Source organism: Daphnia pulicaria, chromosome 9 (genome assembly GCF_021234035.1).
Source record: "Daphnia pulicaria isolate SC F1-1A chromosome 9, SC_F0-13Bv2, whole genome shotgun sequence".
NCBI classification, from domain to species: domain Eukaryota; kingdom Metazoa; phylum Arthropoda; class Branchiopoda; order Diplostraca; family Daphniidae; genus Daphnia; species Daphnia pulicaria.
In genome coordinates, this window is record NC_060921.1 from 3,718,250 (window position 1) to 3,735,136 (window position 16,887).

Here is a 16,887-nt window from a genome sequence, read left to right on the forward strand (position 1 = left end):
TTTTATCCGCAAGCCTATAAACTTGGTTTCAAAAATTTAAAAACATTTGTGTTTACCTAGTGGATTTGAAACGGGAGCGAGATCTAGCCAAGGCGCTATTGTTAGCGAATTCCACCACTACTCCGTCACCTCCATCTAATGAACGTGAGTGACGAAACCTAAATTCCTAAAAAAAGAATAATAAATTCAAACTCTTGATTTCTTTTTTATTATTTTGTTTGCAGTAACATGTGAAGAGAAATTTAAAAATGCAGAAAAATTCTCCTTTGATGAAACTTCCCTAAATACTGATATGAGAAGATTAATGGAGAGTTACCACAATTGGGGGGAACTTCTGGCTCCGGCACCGGTGGCCATCAGTACATTGGGACACCTGATCATCATGTCCACCCAGAGACTGGATTTCCCCATCAATATCAACGTACCCACTGGCGGCTTCAAGCACATCAAGTACCCGACGAGTTTCAGAACGACTTTACTTCAAATTAGTCACCAAGGCTATTTGGCCTTCCTCAAAGCTCACACCAATATGGACAAGATCCGAATGTACAGCTCAAATACTCCGACTCACATCAAGGATGCCACCAGATACCTGATGACTCGAGATGAATTCTACATGCTCAACTTATTACCATTGTCGTTGCGGCAAATACAGGAGACGGCGGACCAGAGCAAACAGTTATCGCTAGAAGTGGCGATTGAATTCGGCAGAGTAATCGAACTTATTCGAGAAACCGTTAATGCAATCTCTGAAACTAAAAACTACCCGTATGGAAATGAGTCAATGAAAATCACTGCAGATCAACGAAAATCATAAACAAATCAATAGACAGTCTGAAATGTCATAGAATGTCAGTAAGAATGTCACGCAAATATCACTGGCGATGATTTTCCATGATAAATCAATTTACAAAGTCAGTAACAAATCTTTGGAAAATCAAAGATATTTCAAAAATTAGAACAGAGTCCAAAAAACTCATTGGTTTATCATTAGATCCAGAAAATGAAGTATTTTGCAGTGATTTAACTTAACTTAGTCATTGAACTAATCAATAAACATAACGTAAAAATCCATGGAATATTTTCTTTTGAAAAATTACTGATTTTCTACTGATATTTACATTTTCAGTAATTTTCAGTAACCTTTGAATTTCTTATCATTTTATTGCCATACTTCATTGACACCTATAAATCAATAATCAGCATCTATTTATCACTAAGAAATCATTCCAATGATTAATAAATGATTGTTCAATGAGTCCCAAACGGTAATTTTGATTTTATAATGATTTTTATACAGCTTGCTATTGATTTTTATAATTACTTCTCAGTTCATATCACTGAGCTTCCCTCAGATTTCAGTGATATTTCAGGGATTACCACTGAGAATTATCACTGAGAATGATTTTTTATCCAATGATTTCTATTGATCGATTGAATAGGCCTACTGCTCAGTTTAAAGCACTAAGTTTTCCCAACATAAATTTTAATGATATTTCAGTGGCTAGCAGCCTAGCACAGTTGACAAATATCACGGCAGGGATTTCCAGAATCATTTGATTTCCACTGATTATCAATGTAAATCATTAGTTATCCCGATTAATATTTTCCTGATAGTTCATTTACTTTATTGCCGATTATTACTAAATAGTGAACATAGTGAATGAAATACCATTACAAATGATTTCTCAAATATCAATAAATTATCATTGAAAGGCCTTTGGAATGCTTTTCACGTTCTTCTTATGAAGAATCTTTGACTTATATTATTTTGTTGCATCGAAATCAATGATATTAAGGGTGAATTTCCATATGTAACAAACATACGGCGTTGTCAACATGGTTAATATAGAATCGAATGTGCAACCATAGGCCAATGGTTATCGCACGCTCCTATGGATCGAAAGGTACCGTGTTCAATCCCAGATTGGGGCTTATAAATATGAAACAATGAAAATAACTCTGAGTATGAGTTCAGTTGGTATCTTCTTCATATGATGATGGTAAGACGGGTGGTAGTCTTGGTTTAACGCGCAAGCGACTCCTAGGCGAACAGCGCAATCATCGTAAATGTGAAGGTAGATACCATAATTTTTAGACCTTCTTTAAACGATAATATCCTAAATGACAATATAATGATGTTTCTAGTGATAAATAAATGATTTTTTTGGGGCTCGGTTATAATTTCTATCCGCTAATTGATTTTGCAATGACAAATATTTCGTTACTGGACTCTTTCCTATTTCTAGCATTTTTCTTATAAGTTATTTCATGATTTTGTGAAAGATTTTTTAATGATTATAAAACTACCAAACACACCACCAACACGTTTTTCTTTTTCTTCGAAAAAAAAAAATTGTTTATAACAACGCCTGATATAGATACGTATGATTTAGATACTTGAACTGACTAGATTTATCGAATGTCCATCGTCATAGGTAGTTGGTTATAGAGTCCGGCTACCACTCTAAGTTGCAATGGTTCAAGTCCCGATACGGAAAATTTCAACCCGTGCTACAATTAATTCTAAAAGATAATAGGTAAGTAAGTAAAATAAAAAAGGAGAACAAGGGTAAGGAACACCGACAACAGGAGTTCAAAACTGGTAGAGAAAGAAAACTAGTATAGTAAAATTTAGCTTTTGAATTTTATGAAAAAAGTCATTGGATACAAGCATTGAAAAATCAATCAATAAAAAAGCATTGAAAAACTAATCAATAAAAAAGCATTGAAAACTTCACATTAAATCAGTCAAAAGTAAGTGAATATATGATTTGAAAATCAATGAAAAACCATTCATTTCTCAGTGATAAATTTATGCTTAGTCAGTAATAATCATGTCCCAATTTTGATGGCGATAATCATTGGATAATTAATCAAGCTAATATCCTTCAATTATCAGTGATTAATCAAAGGGGCGTTTTCATACGGGTACAAAACGGACGAATTACAACAAGTCCAGACTGAAACGAACCTGTCGCAATTTTCCCGAAACATTTTACAGAGCGAAATCAAAATGCTGGAAGACAAAGATAAGATGCTGAGCAATATGCTGAACAGTTTCGGAGATCGCCAGAAAAATATTTTCATCCGGACCATTTACGGCAGTGAAAATTTCGTTATCAATCTGAACAAGGATCGGCTCTCGCAAAGCGAAGGGCGTCACCAGCGCCACAAAAACGTATTTTACGGTAAAAATAATTGGCATTACACCTTCTATGATCGGCAAGTAAAGAACGACAGGTGCGCAGATCAAAACACCCAACATCTATCAGATGTTCTGGTTACGGTCGGTCAGTACAGATTAAAGTACGAGTCGTGGCAGAACTCGAGAGCAACTCGACCCTTTAATGGTTTGGAAGATGTAAGTAAATTGCAACAGATTTTTATTACCATGGTTCGATGTGATTCTGTCGTGGAACTGATGGACAAAGGAGGAAGATTGGTCAATATGTTGCAAAGCGCCAAGTTTGAATTATTGCAGAAGAATAGCACGCGCCCGGGAGCTGAAGAGATGGACGATTTGATCCGCATAATCCATCACGTTCGGGTCTCTGCTAAAGTACAAGAGAAAAGTGTGGTCAATTCAACAAATTTCCGCGGCGAAAGTTTGGTGGATATGTGGGAGTTTTCTTTCAAGCATCAACTTCAAATGTTGCAGAGCATGATCAATACCACCACCGACATTTTGAATGTCAATCAGAGGCAAATGAAATTACAGCGGAAGAAAAACGAGGAGATCATCGGAAGAATCAAACAGCTGGACCTAGCCAAAATCAGCCACAAAGAAGCGATTGAAGCGCTAAATGACGGACTGGATGTGTTGGGACTATTGCAGCGAGACTGGCTGAAGTTAATCGAATTTTATGAGAAAATGTCGCGCTTTATAAGCAAAGCCACCGAAGAAATCGAAGCTCTCGTTGAGGTGGTCAGAGTAATGAGTAAAGATGTGTCAAATTTGGATGACGACGAAATGTTTGGAAATTTACTGGAAGCTGTTGAAAAATCTAATCAAGCCGCGTTCCTCATCCACGGAGTATCTGAAATGTATGTCAATGTATCGCAAAACTTTATAATGGATCGTGTTGCCAATCTGGATAACATGATGAACATCAACGTCAATAATGTCGGGCTATCTAAGGTTCTTGAAGAGCAGAGATTACTGAAGGAAAGCGCCCAAACTGCTTACGATGGCATCATACAGTACATCAAGGATGGAGAAGTTACTTTAAAAAATAAGCTGCTGGAGCGCCGCAATCAAATCATGGACGAGTATCAATGGATGATGGACTGCGCGGAATCGGTGGATCGTGAATTTAGCATTACCAACAGAGGTGATCCTGTAAACCAATAAAACTGATTCCTTGTTAGTTTTTTTTTTTTTTTTTTTTTTTTCATGTACCACATCAAACTAGAAAATATAATAAACCCATCTACAGTTTTCCGACGCCTGTTAGATTTTTCCCTCATGGCATTTCTTTTTTTTTTGGGACACGTTCCCTGTATCTGTTGTACCCTCCAGTAACATAATTGCGTCGTAGTTTCGGTTAATCGCGGTGATATTGTAGTCCGATGTCCGATGCGATGCAAACGACCCAAAAAATATTGGCAAATCGGCGACACTAAACGAGCGAAAAAGTTCCAATCCCTTCGGCGGCTTCTGTTGATCAATCAAATTGATCAAGCTAAATATCAGAATTAAAATATCAACGGATCAACTTTCAAAGATAGGGCCGCTGTTCCTGCTCCCACTTCACTTTTATTGGCAAAATCATCAGAATCACGATGACTTGAATGTGGGATGAGTTTGAATATTCAACCGATGAAATTTAGCCATCTTTTATTTCATTTTTTCTTTACTGTAGTTGTGGAAGCATTGATTCTCCATCTGGTTTATGATTTAAACAAAACTTAATAAGTATTAAGGACATTTTTAATGTGATGGCTGGTTTATCTTCTTCCTGGTTTACCTCAAATACTGACATGAACGCCTTGATGATTTGGAATATTATTGAGCCGTTGTTCCTGATTTCAACTTAGGTTATTACCAACATGATTGTTGGTACCTGTGTAGAAAGTTGTTTTTGATTTCGAAAAAGGCCTAGTCTCAAAGTGCTGCTGGTCATCGTGTTGGTTGTAGAACACAGTCTATGGAAGGGATTAAGAAAAGATTTCAAGTTAAGTAGCAAAATTTATATTTTGCAAACTGGACTATTAATGATTGTGCTGAGCACAACTTCTCTCCCTACTAGCACAGAGATATCCATAGGATATCCTATGGATGTCAGAGCCGATCCAGTTGGATGTCCCAGTTGGACGTCCTATGGATGTTTAAAGGATATACTAATGTCCTCTCCTGTGGACGTCCAACTTTGGATATCCATGGACGTCCGAAAAACGGACGTCTTTGGTATCAGTTAAAAATTTGGGAAAAATTAAAAGATCTAACTTCATCGGGGATCGAACCCGGGACTCCTGAATGCCATGCCAGTGCTATGCCTCCATGCTATACTTGTTCTTATTAATATGAAACAAAGGGGATATTCAACCTTCCCTACTAGCACACAATGTCCACAGGACGTTCTATGGATATCCTGTGAACGAAAACCGTCCGTCTGTTTAGCGTCAGCTACGGATATCCTATGGATGGAATGTTTGGATCAAGAAAACACGGTCCATACTGGGATGTCCTATGGATGTCCATCGGTACCAATCTGGGATTTGAAGTTAATCGTTCGTTTCAGATCCTTAGTCTGATATCCATACGATGTCCAATACTCATCACGAATGTACGGCTGACTTCACATCCGAGATTGGTACCAGATGGACATCCATAGGACATCCCAGTATGACCATCCGCGACCAACCGTTATCTGGATCAAAATATACCATCCATAGGATATCCGTAGCTAACGCTAAACGGACAAACGGAAAATGGACCGTCGGATATCCAATGGACGTCCTATGGACAATGTGTGCTAGTAGGGCTTACATTAAATACTTACACTGTGGCCTAACTGTTAGTGCTGTTGCCTGTTGATCGTCTTTCAGTTAGAAGATAGGTAAATCAAAGATGATGTTCAGACCTACAAGAAGGATAGCTTTAGCTTCACAATAAGGAAATGAAAAAGATATAAAAAAATTTAAAAAATGTTATGACTGTAAATACAGTAAAATAGTGTGACCTTTCAAAATTGAATAAAACTGAAATATGCAGCATCCCATTTGAGAGTTGGACAGGTTCAATTAATAGCTTCGGTCAGTTTCCTCAAAAAGAACCAACACAAAAAATATCTATTTTCTCAAAATTTGTTATTTTTTTATGCACATAGTTCTGTCATGGTATAGAATTGGGCGTCCCTAAACGGGCGTCCCTAAACTGCGAAAGCGAAACGCGAAACGCGAAACGCCTAAAATGCGGAAAAGCTGTGCGAAACGGACCAAAATTTTGGGACCGTTTCGCGGGACCAAATGCCGGAGGGCATACTAAAGAGCGAAACATCTTGCGAAACAAAAAGTCTTCCTTTTCTCCACAGAGGTCCAAATTGACGGAGATTGCCGCCATTTTTCATTGTCTCCCGCTATGATGAGGCATTAAAGGAGGAAGGGGGGCAATCAAATTCGATTTCTTCGCCACTACCCCTGTATCGTTTTAATGCGCATTTTACGATTATTAAACTAATGAAAGACATAGAGCAGCACGTTATGGTGATATTTTTAAATAATAAAATATTAGGTAATGGCCCAGGGATTATACATTACATTAAATAATTTAAATCAACCAGTAGGTACGTGCACAAAGAAAGAATCGGCCATAACAGTATGAGTGCCTTATATCAAGCTAAAAATCAAAGCTACCATGTTCCAAATCAAGCTAAAATTTAATTAGCTAAAACTTTCCTTAAAATTAAGAATGTTAATCTGATTGATACTGATACATGGAAACGAGAAGTTCAATTAATATTTTTATACCAATCTTCTAATTAAAAACACCTATTGCATATTGCATTCAAGGTATTTCGTATTCATGGTCAACACACAAATAGACCAGCGGACCAGCCATAAGGTGCGCGAAACTCGAAGTCTCGAAAATTTGAAACTCTTAACAATTTGTTCGAGCAATTTGTGCTTTGCCTATATTTTTCCTTGATCGATGGAAAAGTAAAATTCACAAATGTATTCGTACGACATGATATTGTTTAGCGCATTCATGTCTATCCAACATGTTTGCACAACCCCACATTGAAATATTACCGCCCAATTTATCCGTGTTACATTCAGACAGGCAATCATTCAGCTCGACCGCGATTGTTAAAGATTATGTGTTTTATTTCAGGAAACTTCCAGGAAATTAAAATTGATTATGGTAACCAACGACAACCACGCCTTCCTGTATGTGGTTGCCAAAATATGCAGCACGACATCTGCTACAAACAATTAATGAGATGCAACGACAGTTCCGGAGTATAGTACATCTATCATTTGACGGCTGTTGTGCTGCTCAAGAGCATTTCACCACTTGTCACCTTGAGAATTGATCCCTTTGACAGTAGGTACATGTAACTTACACACACATTTTGCAGTTTCACGTTACAGAGCCGGCCCTCGGGCGTTACGACACACACGAGATCGTCGTCAACAGAAAACAATTCATCCGCGAGAGATTGATCAATGGAGAGACCCAAATGTTCTCCTTGGATAAATATTAAATAATGATGATAAATTCGAATAGTGAACAAGATAGCAGGTATTTTGGAGAAGTGAAACTTGAGGTAATATTCAAGAACAATTAAGCGGTTTGCATCGCTCATAAATTGCTGGTCGTGCTACCAAGTCAACGGGCTTTTAGAGGCATTGATTTTTAAATTCTGGGAGTTAACGCCAGTATGATTTAACAGTACGAAAGGTATGAATGAATGTGGAGATCATAATTTCTTGCAAATGGGACAGACATTCTTCTAGTTCTTCAATCCTTAAAAGACTAGCAATCATATCTTCGTCATACGTTAGAAATATAAAAATTAATGTTAATTTATAATTCTATACATAATCAATAATGAATTAGTACACTCGTCAAGTCGTAAAGCGAAATTACGCTGTGATTCGCTCATTCCTGCACTGAATTTTGAATAAGCGACTAACATCGAAGCCCAAGCTTCTCATTATTCCGCATTATTCCAGTTCATTTATTAATATATTAAAACTTTCAAATGGGTTATCGAAACAAATCACCGAAAAGAATTTCACTAACGCCTGCAGGCTCCGCCAATCGTGTGCCAATCGGTGGCAATGAACTCTTAAAGGCTGCTGCGTAAATGAACCGTTGAAACAAAATTGAAAATCCAACTGCAACATTTGATTCGATCGACGGTATATACCGAATAGCGGCTAATCGGATAGAAAAACGGCCATAAACAAAATCAAATATTTCCATCAGATAAATAGTCATTTCCAAACAATGAACGGGAACGAACGCCATTTGGAGATGCCGAAAATTGTGAATATTTTCGCAGCCGTTTTAGCTATGTTCGTCGTGCCATGATAACAGGTCGTAATGTTTAGTTAGTGGACTTTTAGGTGTGAATCAGTTCATATTCTGGGAGTTTTCTCCAGTTAGATAGACAGAGTCCAACGAAAGGTTGCACAAAGCTCTCGCGAAGCAAATTATGACTGGATAATTGGGTTGTCGAACTCTATAATAATACTACAATCTACAAATCCATTCCTTTCGTTGGATAACCTTAGAAAGATAAATCAAATGTGTGTTTATGTAAATTGCATTTTTCAATAACGAAGTGGTAGTTATGGAAAGCGAAATAGCGCTACAGTTAGCTGATTGCTGCACTGATTTAAGAATGGACGACGAGCATCGACGCCCAAGCTTCTCATAATTCCAGTTCATTTAATATTATTTTAATAATTCTTAATGGTTCGATAGTTGTTGAAAGAAATAACGGAAAATTAAGAATTAAACATAATTCACTAGCACTTGCCAGTTTCTCTCCCACACTGGCAACTTATGTAACTTACTATGTTGGGCCCAGGTCATCCAAGGCGATAATTAAGAAAAATTATTATTTATAAAGGTAAAAATCGGTGTGACGGAGTTTCTTGACGGGCACGGGGCACGTTACCAAGGCTCAAAAAGCTCCATGAAATTTAGTAAACGATAAATGTGACGAAGAAAAAGAGTCCTGGTTTAAAAACAAAAGCGCGTGAGAATTTTTTGTTGGTATAGTCATCGTGAGAAAAACGATAGTTTAGAACTAAACTTTTACTATTTCCGGCTAATTCATATCCAATTGGTGTAGGAAATTCACTTTGCTTTCGAGAACTTTGAATGCATCGCCAATGCGCATCAGCAAATGCAACTATAAATGTGTTAACTCAATAGTCTCTCCAGATGTATTGGCATATGTTTGACACAAGTTATTACCAATGCGAAGAATTAGGTAACATAATATTTACCTTGAATTTCTTTAGAATATGTATGATGTATCAGTTAACCCAAGTAACAACCAAAGTCAAACTTGATGTATGCTGATTGACGACACGAACGTTTCGGTAGATTGTAATCCATTTATTCCGATCATTCGTAGTTTCGTACGCTCTAATAGAATACTTAAATCTTAATGGCTGGTACGCTGTGGACTTGTAAATTAGATTTTCAATGTAAGACTAAAAGACTTGAATGGGATCGGAATTGAATGGTGTACCAGTCGGACACTTTTCACACATCCATCCTGAGTTCACTGCATTCATTTCTAAAGAAATGGAGAGCAACTGGTTGTTCACGCTGACTTAAGTACAGTTCATTATAATTAATTAAGATGTTAGGTAAACCCGCGACCTCAAAAAGTTTCAAATAATCAATTCACAATGCGACCACCCATACTAAAAGTAGGCGGCCCCCCCCCCCCCAAAAATGTACTGTTTTTCTTTCTAACCCTTAGAAAGCGATCGATCCTTCACGCCTCTATCGCATGAATACAATTTGTAATCAAAGAAATTTAGTAAACGATAAATTTGCATATGACATGACAGGACGAAAAAAAGTACCCATCCTGATTCTTTATCACAATCAAATCACCCCAAAAAATTAAACTGAAGCGCGTGAAAATATCTTCGTTGGAATAGGAATAGTAATAAAAAATACGGATGTTCTTATAAGGAATATAACGCCCACGGTTTGTAGAGCAGTAGATTATCATAACTGAATTAGCAATCTTTCAAAGCAAAATTACGTTGTAGTTCGCTCACATCTTCACTATTTTCGAGTGGGCGACAAGCATCGACATCCAAACTTTTGATAATCCAGTTAATTTACCACATGATTTTAAAGTTTTCAAACGGGTCGAAAGATGTAGAAACAAAGAACTGAATATCAAGAATTAAACATAACTCACTAGCACTTGCAGGTTTCTCTCCCACACTCGCAACTTATGTAACTTACACACAGATCTTTTGCAGTTTCACGTTCACCGCCAGCCCGAGGGCGATACGACACACAAGATTGTCGTCGATAGAAAACAATTCATCCGGGAGAGATTGCAATGGAGAAACGCTAATGTTCTCCTTGAGTGATTACATTTCCTAACAATGAACAAGTTAGAACGAAATTTGGATATAATGAAACTTGCGAAAATGGACACGGCCAAGTTATCGATTTACATCGTTCAAAAATTCCCGGTTGAGATTTAAGTCAATGGACTTTTTAAGGCAATGCATTTCATATTCTGGGAGTTTCACCAGTTATATTAGAATGAACTAAGTAAGAGATTGTCCGGGTTTTCTTGAAAAAGAAGTCCCACAGTTTTCGCCGGACTAACCGGCGTAAATTATGGAGCTCTCTCACTTCATCAACTCCCAACAACTAATACTCTAGTTGATTTTAACATATAAACTTTAAACTATTGTTTAAATAAATTCCTATAGTGATATACGAATCAGTATTCACCAAAAGCGAAATTCGACTGTAGGTCCCTCATAACTTCATTGATGTTAGAATGGGAGACATTCTTTGACGCACAAACTTCTCAATATTCCAGTTCATCATTTATAATTATTAGAATTCATAAAACTTTAAAGCTTTCAATTGAGACGATGATTGAAACAAGTAACTAACACTGAAAGACTAAGTGCCTACGAGCAGCCCAGCTCTGCCCAGCAGCTTGTCAATTGCACCGGTCCCTTTGTTCCAACATTTAAGTTGTGACGCTGCGCTCGGTATTAATATAGACGGTCCGTTGTCCCTCCTAATCACTCACCATTGCGTCATGGGCTCATGGCAACTTCGATACAGGTAGTGTACGTACACGTATAATGTACACCTTTTGCAAGTTTCACGTTACCCTCCAGCTCTCGGGCGGTACGTCACACACGAGATTTTCGTCAATCGAAAACAATTCATCCGAGAGAGTTCGGTTAATGCTTAATGGAGATCACCAAAATGTTCTGTTTTAATAAACAATGATGTCATTTCCTAACAATGAACAGGATGGAACGCCATTCGGAGATGACGAAAATTGTGAAAATGTTCACGGGTATTTAATTGGATTTCATCGTACGAAGATTGCCGATCGTGCATCCACGTCAACGGACATTTAGAGGCAATACAGTTCATATTCTGGGAGTTCTCCATTGTAAAATTAGTTAGAGCTTGACAGTACAATTGCGATGAATATGCATCATGTAGTTCGTGGGTAACATCGAAATCTCGAACAAGAAAATTATGTTACCTACTCCAACAATATGTGCAATATTTATTGCCTTTACTACGTCAGCTGTTGATATTGAAAAAATTAAATTGTGTTATATAGATTACAATAAATAATAGTGGAATCACAATAACACAAAGTGATTTCACGATGTAACTCGCTCATTTTGCCACTGATTTTGAAATGGGCGAAAAACATCGACGCCCAAGTTCCTCATTAAATCAGTTCATTTATTATTATCTTACAACTTTCAAATGAGTCGAAAGTTTTTGAAACAAATAACTATGTAAATCAAGAATAAACCATAATAATTCATCTATCACCTGCAGGTGTACAATTCATTATCTTTCCGCCAAGCCTGCGCCACTCAATCGCAATAAAGTATAAACTCTCATAATTGAAAATTCAAACTCGATATTTGATTCGATCGATGGTAAATACCGAAAAGGTGGCTAATCGGAAAGGAAAACGGTCGGAAATAAAAATCGACGATCGTTTTTCTTACGTCATAGATTTCCAAACAAGTGCTGCGAGTGTGTGTTGTGTGCGCAAATTCTCAACATCATGCAAATTCAACACACAGTCATCAGCTGTGGGGTGTCTAAGAAAGTTGTCGACGGAATAACTTGGAAATGTCAACGCCACTTTGACTTGCCAACTTAACATAATGAAGATTGTTATTTAGATGTGTATATTCTAGTCTGTGGGCTGTAAGCAGAACGACTCGAACAAGAGGAAGGGCCATCCATTCTCGTAGGCAAACGAAACAAAACAAGCCATTTGTTATACAGTTTGCGTCCCTGACTTGTATAAATGCGGCCAACTTGGCGGTCATTTTATACAGTCGCCATTACTCTTTTGAAGCAAAAGAGAGAACACTCCACGGTAGATAAATAAAAGCCAAAAGTCCACACCGGTCCACACACACAGCACAGCACAGGAGCCGACGAGATTGAGTGTATAGAAAACCTTTTGTGTCTTTTATTTTTCTTGTTCCATATAGTTGTTGGACTATTTCTATTTTTCTTTCTTGTATATATTCTTTTGAAACAGTATTCACGGTTGGCTCGGCCGCTGACTGATGAACGCTCCCGCACCGGAACACAGCAGCAGCGGGATCGAGCGGGCGCAAGCGGGCGGAACTTATTCCTTTTCATTTACACACCTTGAATATTCAATTTCTTTTGGCTTTTTTTCTTCTTTTATTGACGTTAATGTGTAAACAAGTTACAAATAATATAAACAGTAGCCGCGGCTTTTTTTTAAATTTTAAATCCCGCCGATGAGAGAGAGGCAACACCGCAGCAACGCTGCTGCTGATGGATTGGCCATCACAGCAGCATCCAGCCGCTGCTGCTGTCACTTTGGCTGCCCATTTTGTCTTATTTAAGAAGCCGGGCGAACGCGCGCGCGGACGACGAGAGAGAGAAAGAGAAAAGACGTTTCAAAGTGAGCGAAAGGGCGTGGCTGCTGGCGTCCGTGCCCTGGTGTGCTGTGCCGTGACGGCTTCTAAGGTTTTCCCGATTTCGACACCTCTGATGATGCTCGCCGAGCCGCAAAGTCAATTTCTCTTTCAACAGCAGCAACCCCGAAAATCAAACAAGAAAAGACGCGTGCTGTTATATACAATAACAACACGCTTATCTCCTCCGATTCACGTAATCAAATCTTTTTCGGCCTACATCATCATATAAATAACTTGTTGTTATATACCAAATTGTCTTTAATAATTCTGTCGGCTGTTTATAGTATTCCCCACCATTTTTTGTCCAGGGTGTTGTAGACTCTATTTATACTCATCCGTTAGGGAACTCTTTGACTGTTTGCTAAAACGGACGGGAAAAAAATAAAAGAAACGGGATTCGCTTTAAATGTTTGATAGAAAACACTGGAGGACTACGTAGCAGTCTGTCAGTTGCACCGTGCCCTGTGTTCCGAAATTTAAGTAGTTGGCGCTGCGCTCGGTATTCAAGACATACCCTCCTTATCAATCGCCATTGCGTCATGACAACGTCAATACAGGTACAGTGTAGACGTATTACACACACCTTTTTCAGTTTCGCGTTACCCGCCAGCCCTCGGGCGAGACGACACACACGAGATTTTCGCCCATAGAAAACAATTCATCCGAGAGAGATTGGTCAATTGGAGAGACCGAAATCCAAATGTTGTCCTTGAATAAACAATGATGTCATTTCCAATCAATGAGCAAGGTAGAAGACTATTAGGAGATGGCGGACCTTCTAAAAATATTCATGGTCAATTTAGTGGGATACGACTTTCCACAGTTGCCGGACATGATCTTTTATCAACGCACTTAGAGACGTAGTGCAATTTATATTCTGGGTAATTTCACCAGTAGGGTTAGACATTGCTAGAAGGAACAAGGAAATCTGTATCATTTGTCTTAGAGAGACTTTAAGACAATTTAGTTTCTCTCTAATAATTATGACTTTAGAGAGAGACTAGATTGTACACTACCAAGTTACTCTCATTTGACCAAGTTACTTATGACCTTTTCCCTCTGCTTTTAATAGCGAGATAAATATTAAATGTGTTGTTATAACCGTTCTAATTGTCTAAAATGTATTAGTAATTACGCCAAAAGAAATTACGATGCAGTTCGCTCATTTCTGCATTGAATTGTGAATGGGCGACAAGCAGAGACACTCAATCTTCTCATTTATCCAGTTCATTTATTATTATCTTAAAAAACATTTGAATGGATCAATCAAATAACTGAAGATCAAAAATTAAACTAATATTTCACTAATACCTGCAGGTGTACAAATCAGTTTCTCGGCGTCACTCCTGCTGGGCCAATCAACTCTAATGGCTGAAATCTTTTCCGGCCTATACGCACACATCACCATATAAAATGAAAACGTGTTGTACTAATACTATACCAAATTATTGTCTTGCAATATAATTCAAAGTCACCACCGAGGTCACCACCTTCGTCAAAAACATTTTCTAGACATATTATATTGCTGAAGTTCTACTTAACAGCCACAAATAGAACTAAATATTGCTCCTGTTATGTATAGCTATGTTTCTACAATCACCCTGATTGGCTCTATAGAATAGACCAATTTCTTACGTTATTTAGCTCTTAGAAGTCCCTCAAAATGGCCGCCAAAAGTGGCGCTTCTTCTTTTTGATAATCTTTCGTGATTTATTTGTGCTACGCGAGATTAACCCCCCCCCCCCCCCCTTAAAAAAAGTTGAAAGGAGCACAGCAGCAGCAAAGAGATGAGGAAAAAGTTGCGCGGCGGCCGCAGAAATGAAATGTGACCGCTGCTGGATGTTGTTGTTGTTGGGTCGGTCGGTGTTGCGTGTTGCGCACCGGGTGCTTAGAGTTGAAACTAGCTCACCGAAACGTGAGCTTAGCTCAAGCTCTCCGCTCATGGCCAAAAAGTGAGCGGAGCTCAAGCTCAAGCTCGCACCAAAAAATAATGAGCTTCGCTCAAGCTCACGTTCGCTCAAGCTCATTTCCAAGTTTTTTTAAATTAAATATATGCAACTGGCAACGGTGTTTTTTTGGTTGAAAATTTGAATTTAATGAAGCTATAGCATCGAATTAATTTGAGTCGAATCCAAGGGCTCCGCAACTCAAATTTACTTTAAAATGAAAGGGATAAACAAAGAAAAATAAGAAAATTTACCAAACTAGCCAAAGAAGGGTAATTGCGAACGACTCCCCACCCTACTTCCCCATCCCTACTCTTACCCTTCCTAGTCTTCCTACCTTTTTATTTTAAAAAGAAGGAAAACCATTTGTAAGAAAGGAAATCGACGCAAGGAAAAAGTAAAAAATAAATAAAAATTAAAAGCTAATTTAAGTTGTGGACCCTGGGATAAACCTGAAAATTAGAATTAAAAAAGTAAATTAAAAATTTCTCTAAGTTAGACATTTTATGCGAGTCCAGTGGAAAATGTTGTATAATTTAGCAAATAAATTTCAATTTTGGCCGCTAGATGGCGCCACAAGCGTGAGCTTCCGCTCATGAGGCAAAAGCTCAAGCTCAAGCTCACACTTTTTCAAAAAGAGCGGAGCTCAAGCTCAAAGCTCACAAAATGAGTGAGCTTTTGAGCTAAAGCTCAAGCTCTCGTGAAGCTCGTTTCAACTCTGGGTATAATAAGCAGTCTGCTTATTATATGCTGAGGCTTTTTTAAGCTGATTTTTTATTTTCCTTTTTTATTATTTCTTTATTTATTATTATTCCTTGCGTGTGTGTAACATAGTTTAGGTTTCCCGCTTGTCTCACCGTATATTTAGCGCGCGGCTTCGTTGGTATATTTTGTGCGATGTGATTGTGCTCGCGTGCGCTACTCACAGCACCGGGGCTGCGGCGTTGGCGTGGTGTGCATTTTATCAATAAATGACGTTCCGACTGTTTGCTGAGGGGCTTTTCAATATATAGGAGAGAATCTTTTGTGCCAAAAATCGCGTTGGCCCGTTTCTCTCGCTCTTTTCTTATATAATATTACTGTATTTCTGGGCCCCTGCGTCTTATATAGATTCTACCCGGCAGCAGCATCCAGCATCCAGCAGCACAGTTTGCCACCGCCGCCGTCCCAAAATGCAGCAGCATGGGATCCATTGATACAGCCAAATGGATTTTCTCGTCTCTCAAAAAAGTCTTAGAGACGAGAGAAGAGGCGCGAGCTATAGAGGGGGGAAAGCCTATATACTGCTGCTGCCGTCGGTTGCCTTATTCTTTTTATTCCCCGTCTAACTTTCTTCTTCTTCTCTCGATGGAGATATATCTCCTATATATTATATTGGGTCGTATGAGGCCGTGAGTCCTTGCTCGTTTTCGTGAAAGTGACGGATCGGTCCCGCACATCAGGCCGGAGCTTCTAAAAGTCAAAAGCTCCAGCACCATTGTCGCATTGATCTGTGCAGCAGCAGCTAAACCATCCAGCACAGCAGCAGCACACACAGACGCGCGCGCGGAAGAATCTATATAACATCAGAACACAGCAGCACATCACAGAATAACAAGAGCACCAAAAGCCCGGGAGCTGTGCTGGCTGGCTGGTTGTGCTCCTTTGACACGAACGCTCCCGTTCTTCTGTTTTTATAAGGATATATATATATACCTAATAGAGACGTGCGTCATTAAGGAAGGAAAACGGCCCATTTTGCACGCGGGCAAAGACTCGG

The 16,887-nt window shown here is 38.5% G+C and overlaps 3 protein-coding genes across 3 annotated transcripts in view; 1 reads left to right on the forward strand and 2 right to left on the reverse strand.

The window, feature by feature from the left end:
* The window catches only part of LOC124313083 (dipeptidase 1-like), a 1,013,891-nt gene that overhangs the window by 390,876 nt on the left and 606,128 nt on the right, over positions 1 to 16,887 (reverse strand). The window lies entirely within an intron of this gene.
* Positions 1 to 16,887, reverse strand: part of LOC124313366 (vitelline membrane outer layer protein 1 homolog) — a 242,008-nt gene that overhangs the window by 113,324 nt on the left and 111,797 nt on the right. The gene's annotated exons all lie outside the window — the stretch shown is intronic.
* On the forward strand, positions 316 to 4,389 carry LOC124312966. The gene is made up of 2 exons (XM_046777583.1): positions 316 to 766; positions 2,936 to 4,389. The coding sequence occupies exons 1-2, from the start codon at positions 383 to 385 to the stop codon at positions 4,352 to 4,354; spliced, it is 1,803 nt and encodes a 600-aa protein (XP_046633539.1). The 5' UTR covers positions 316 to 382; the 3' UTR covers positions 4,355 to 4,389.

What these genes read in the sequence shown, in the direction of transcription:
- LOC124312966 (XM_046777583.1), top strand. Translation starts at nt 383, where the DNA reads ATGTCCACCCAGAGACTGGATTTCCCCATCAATATCAACGTACCCACT. An exon ending in TCTCTGAAACTAAAAACTAC is followed by an intron (nt 767 to 2,935) that starts CCGTATGGAAAT and finishes TCATACGGGTAC; the next exon opens with AAAACGGACGAATTACAACA.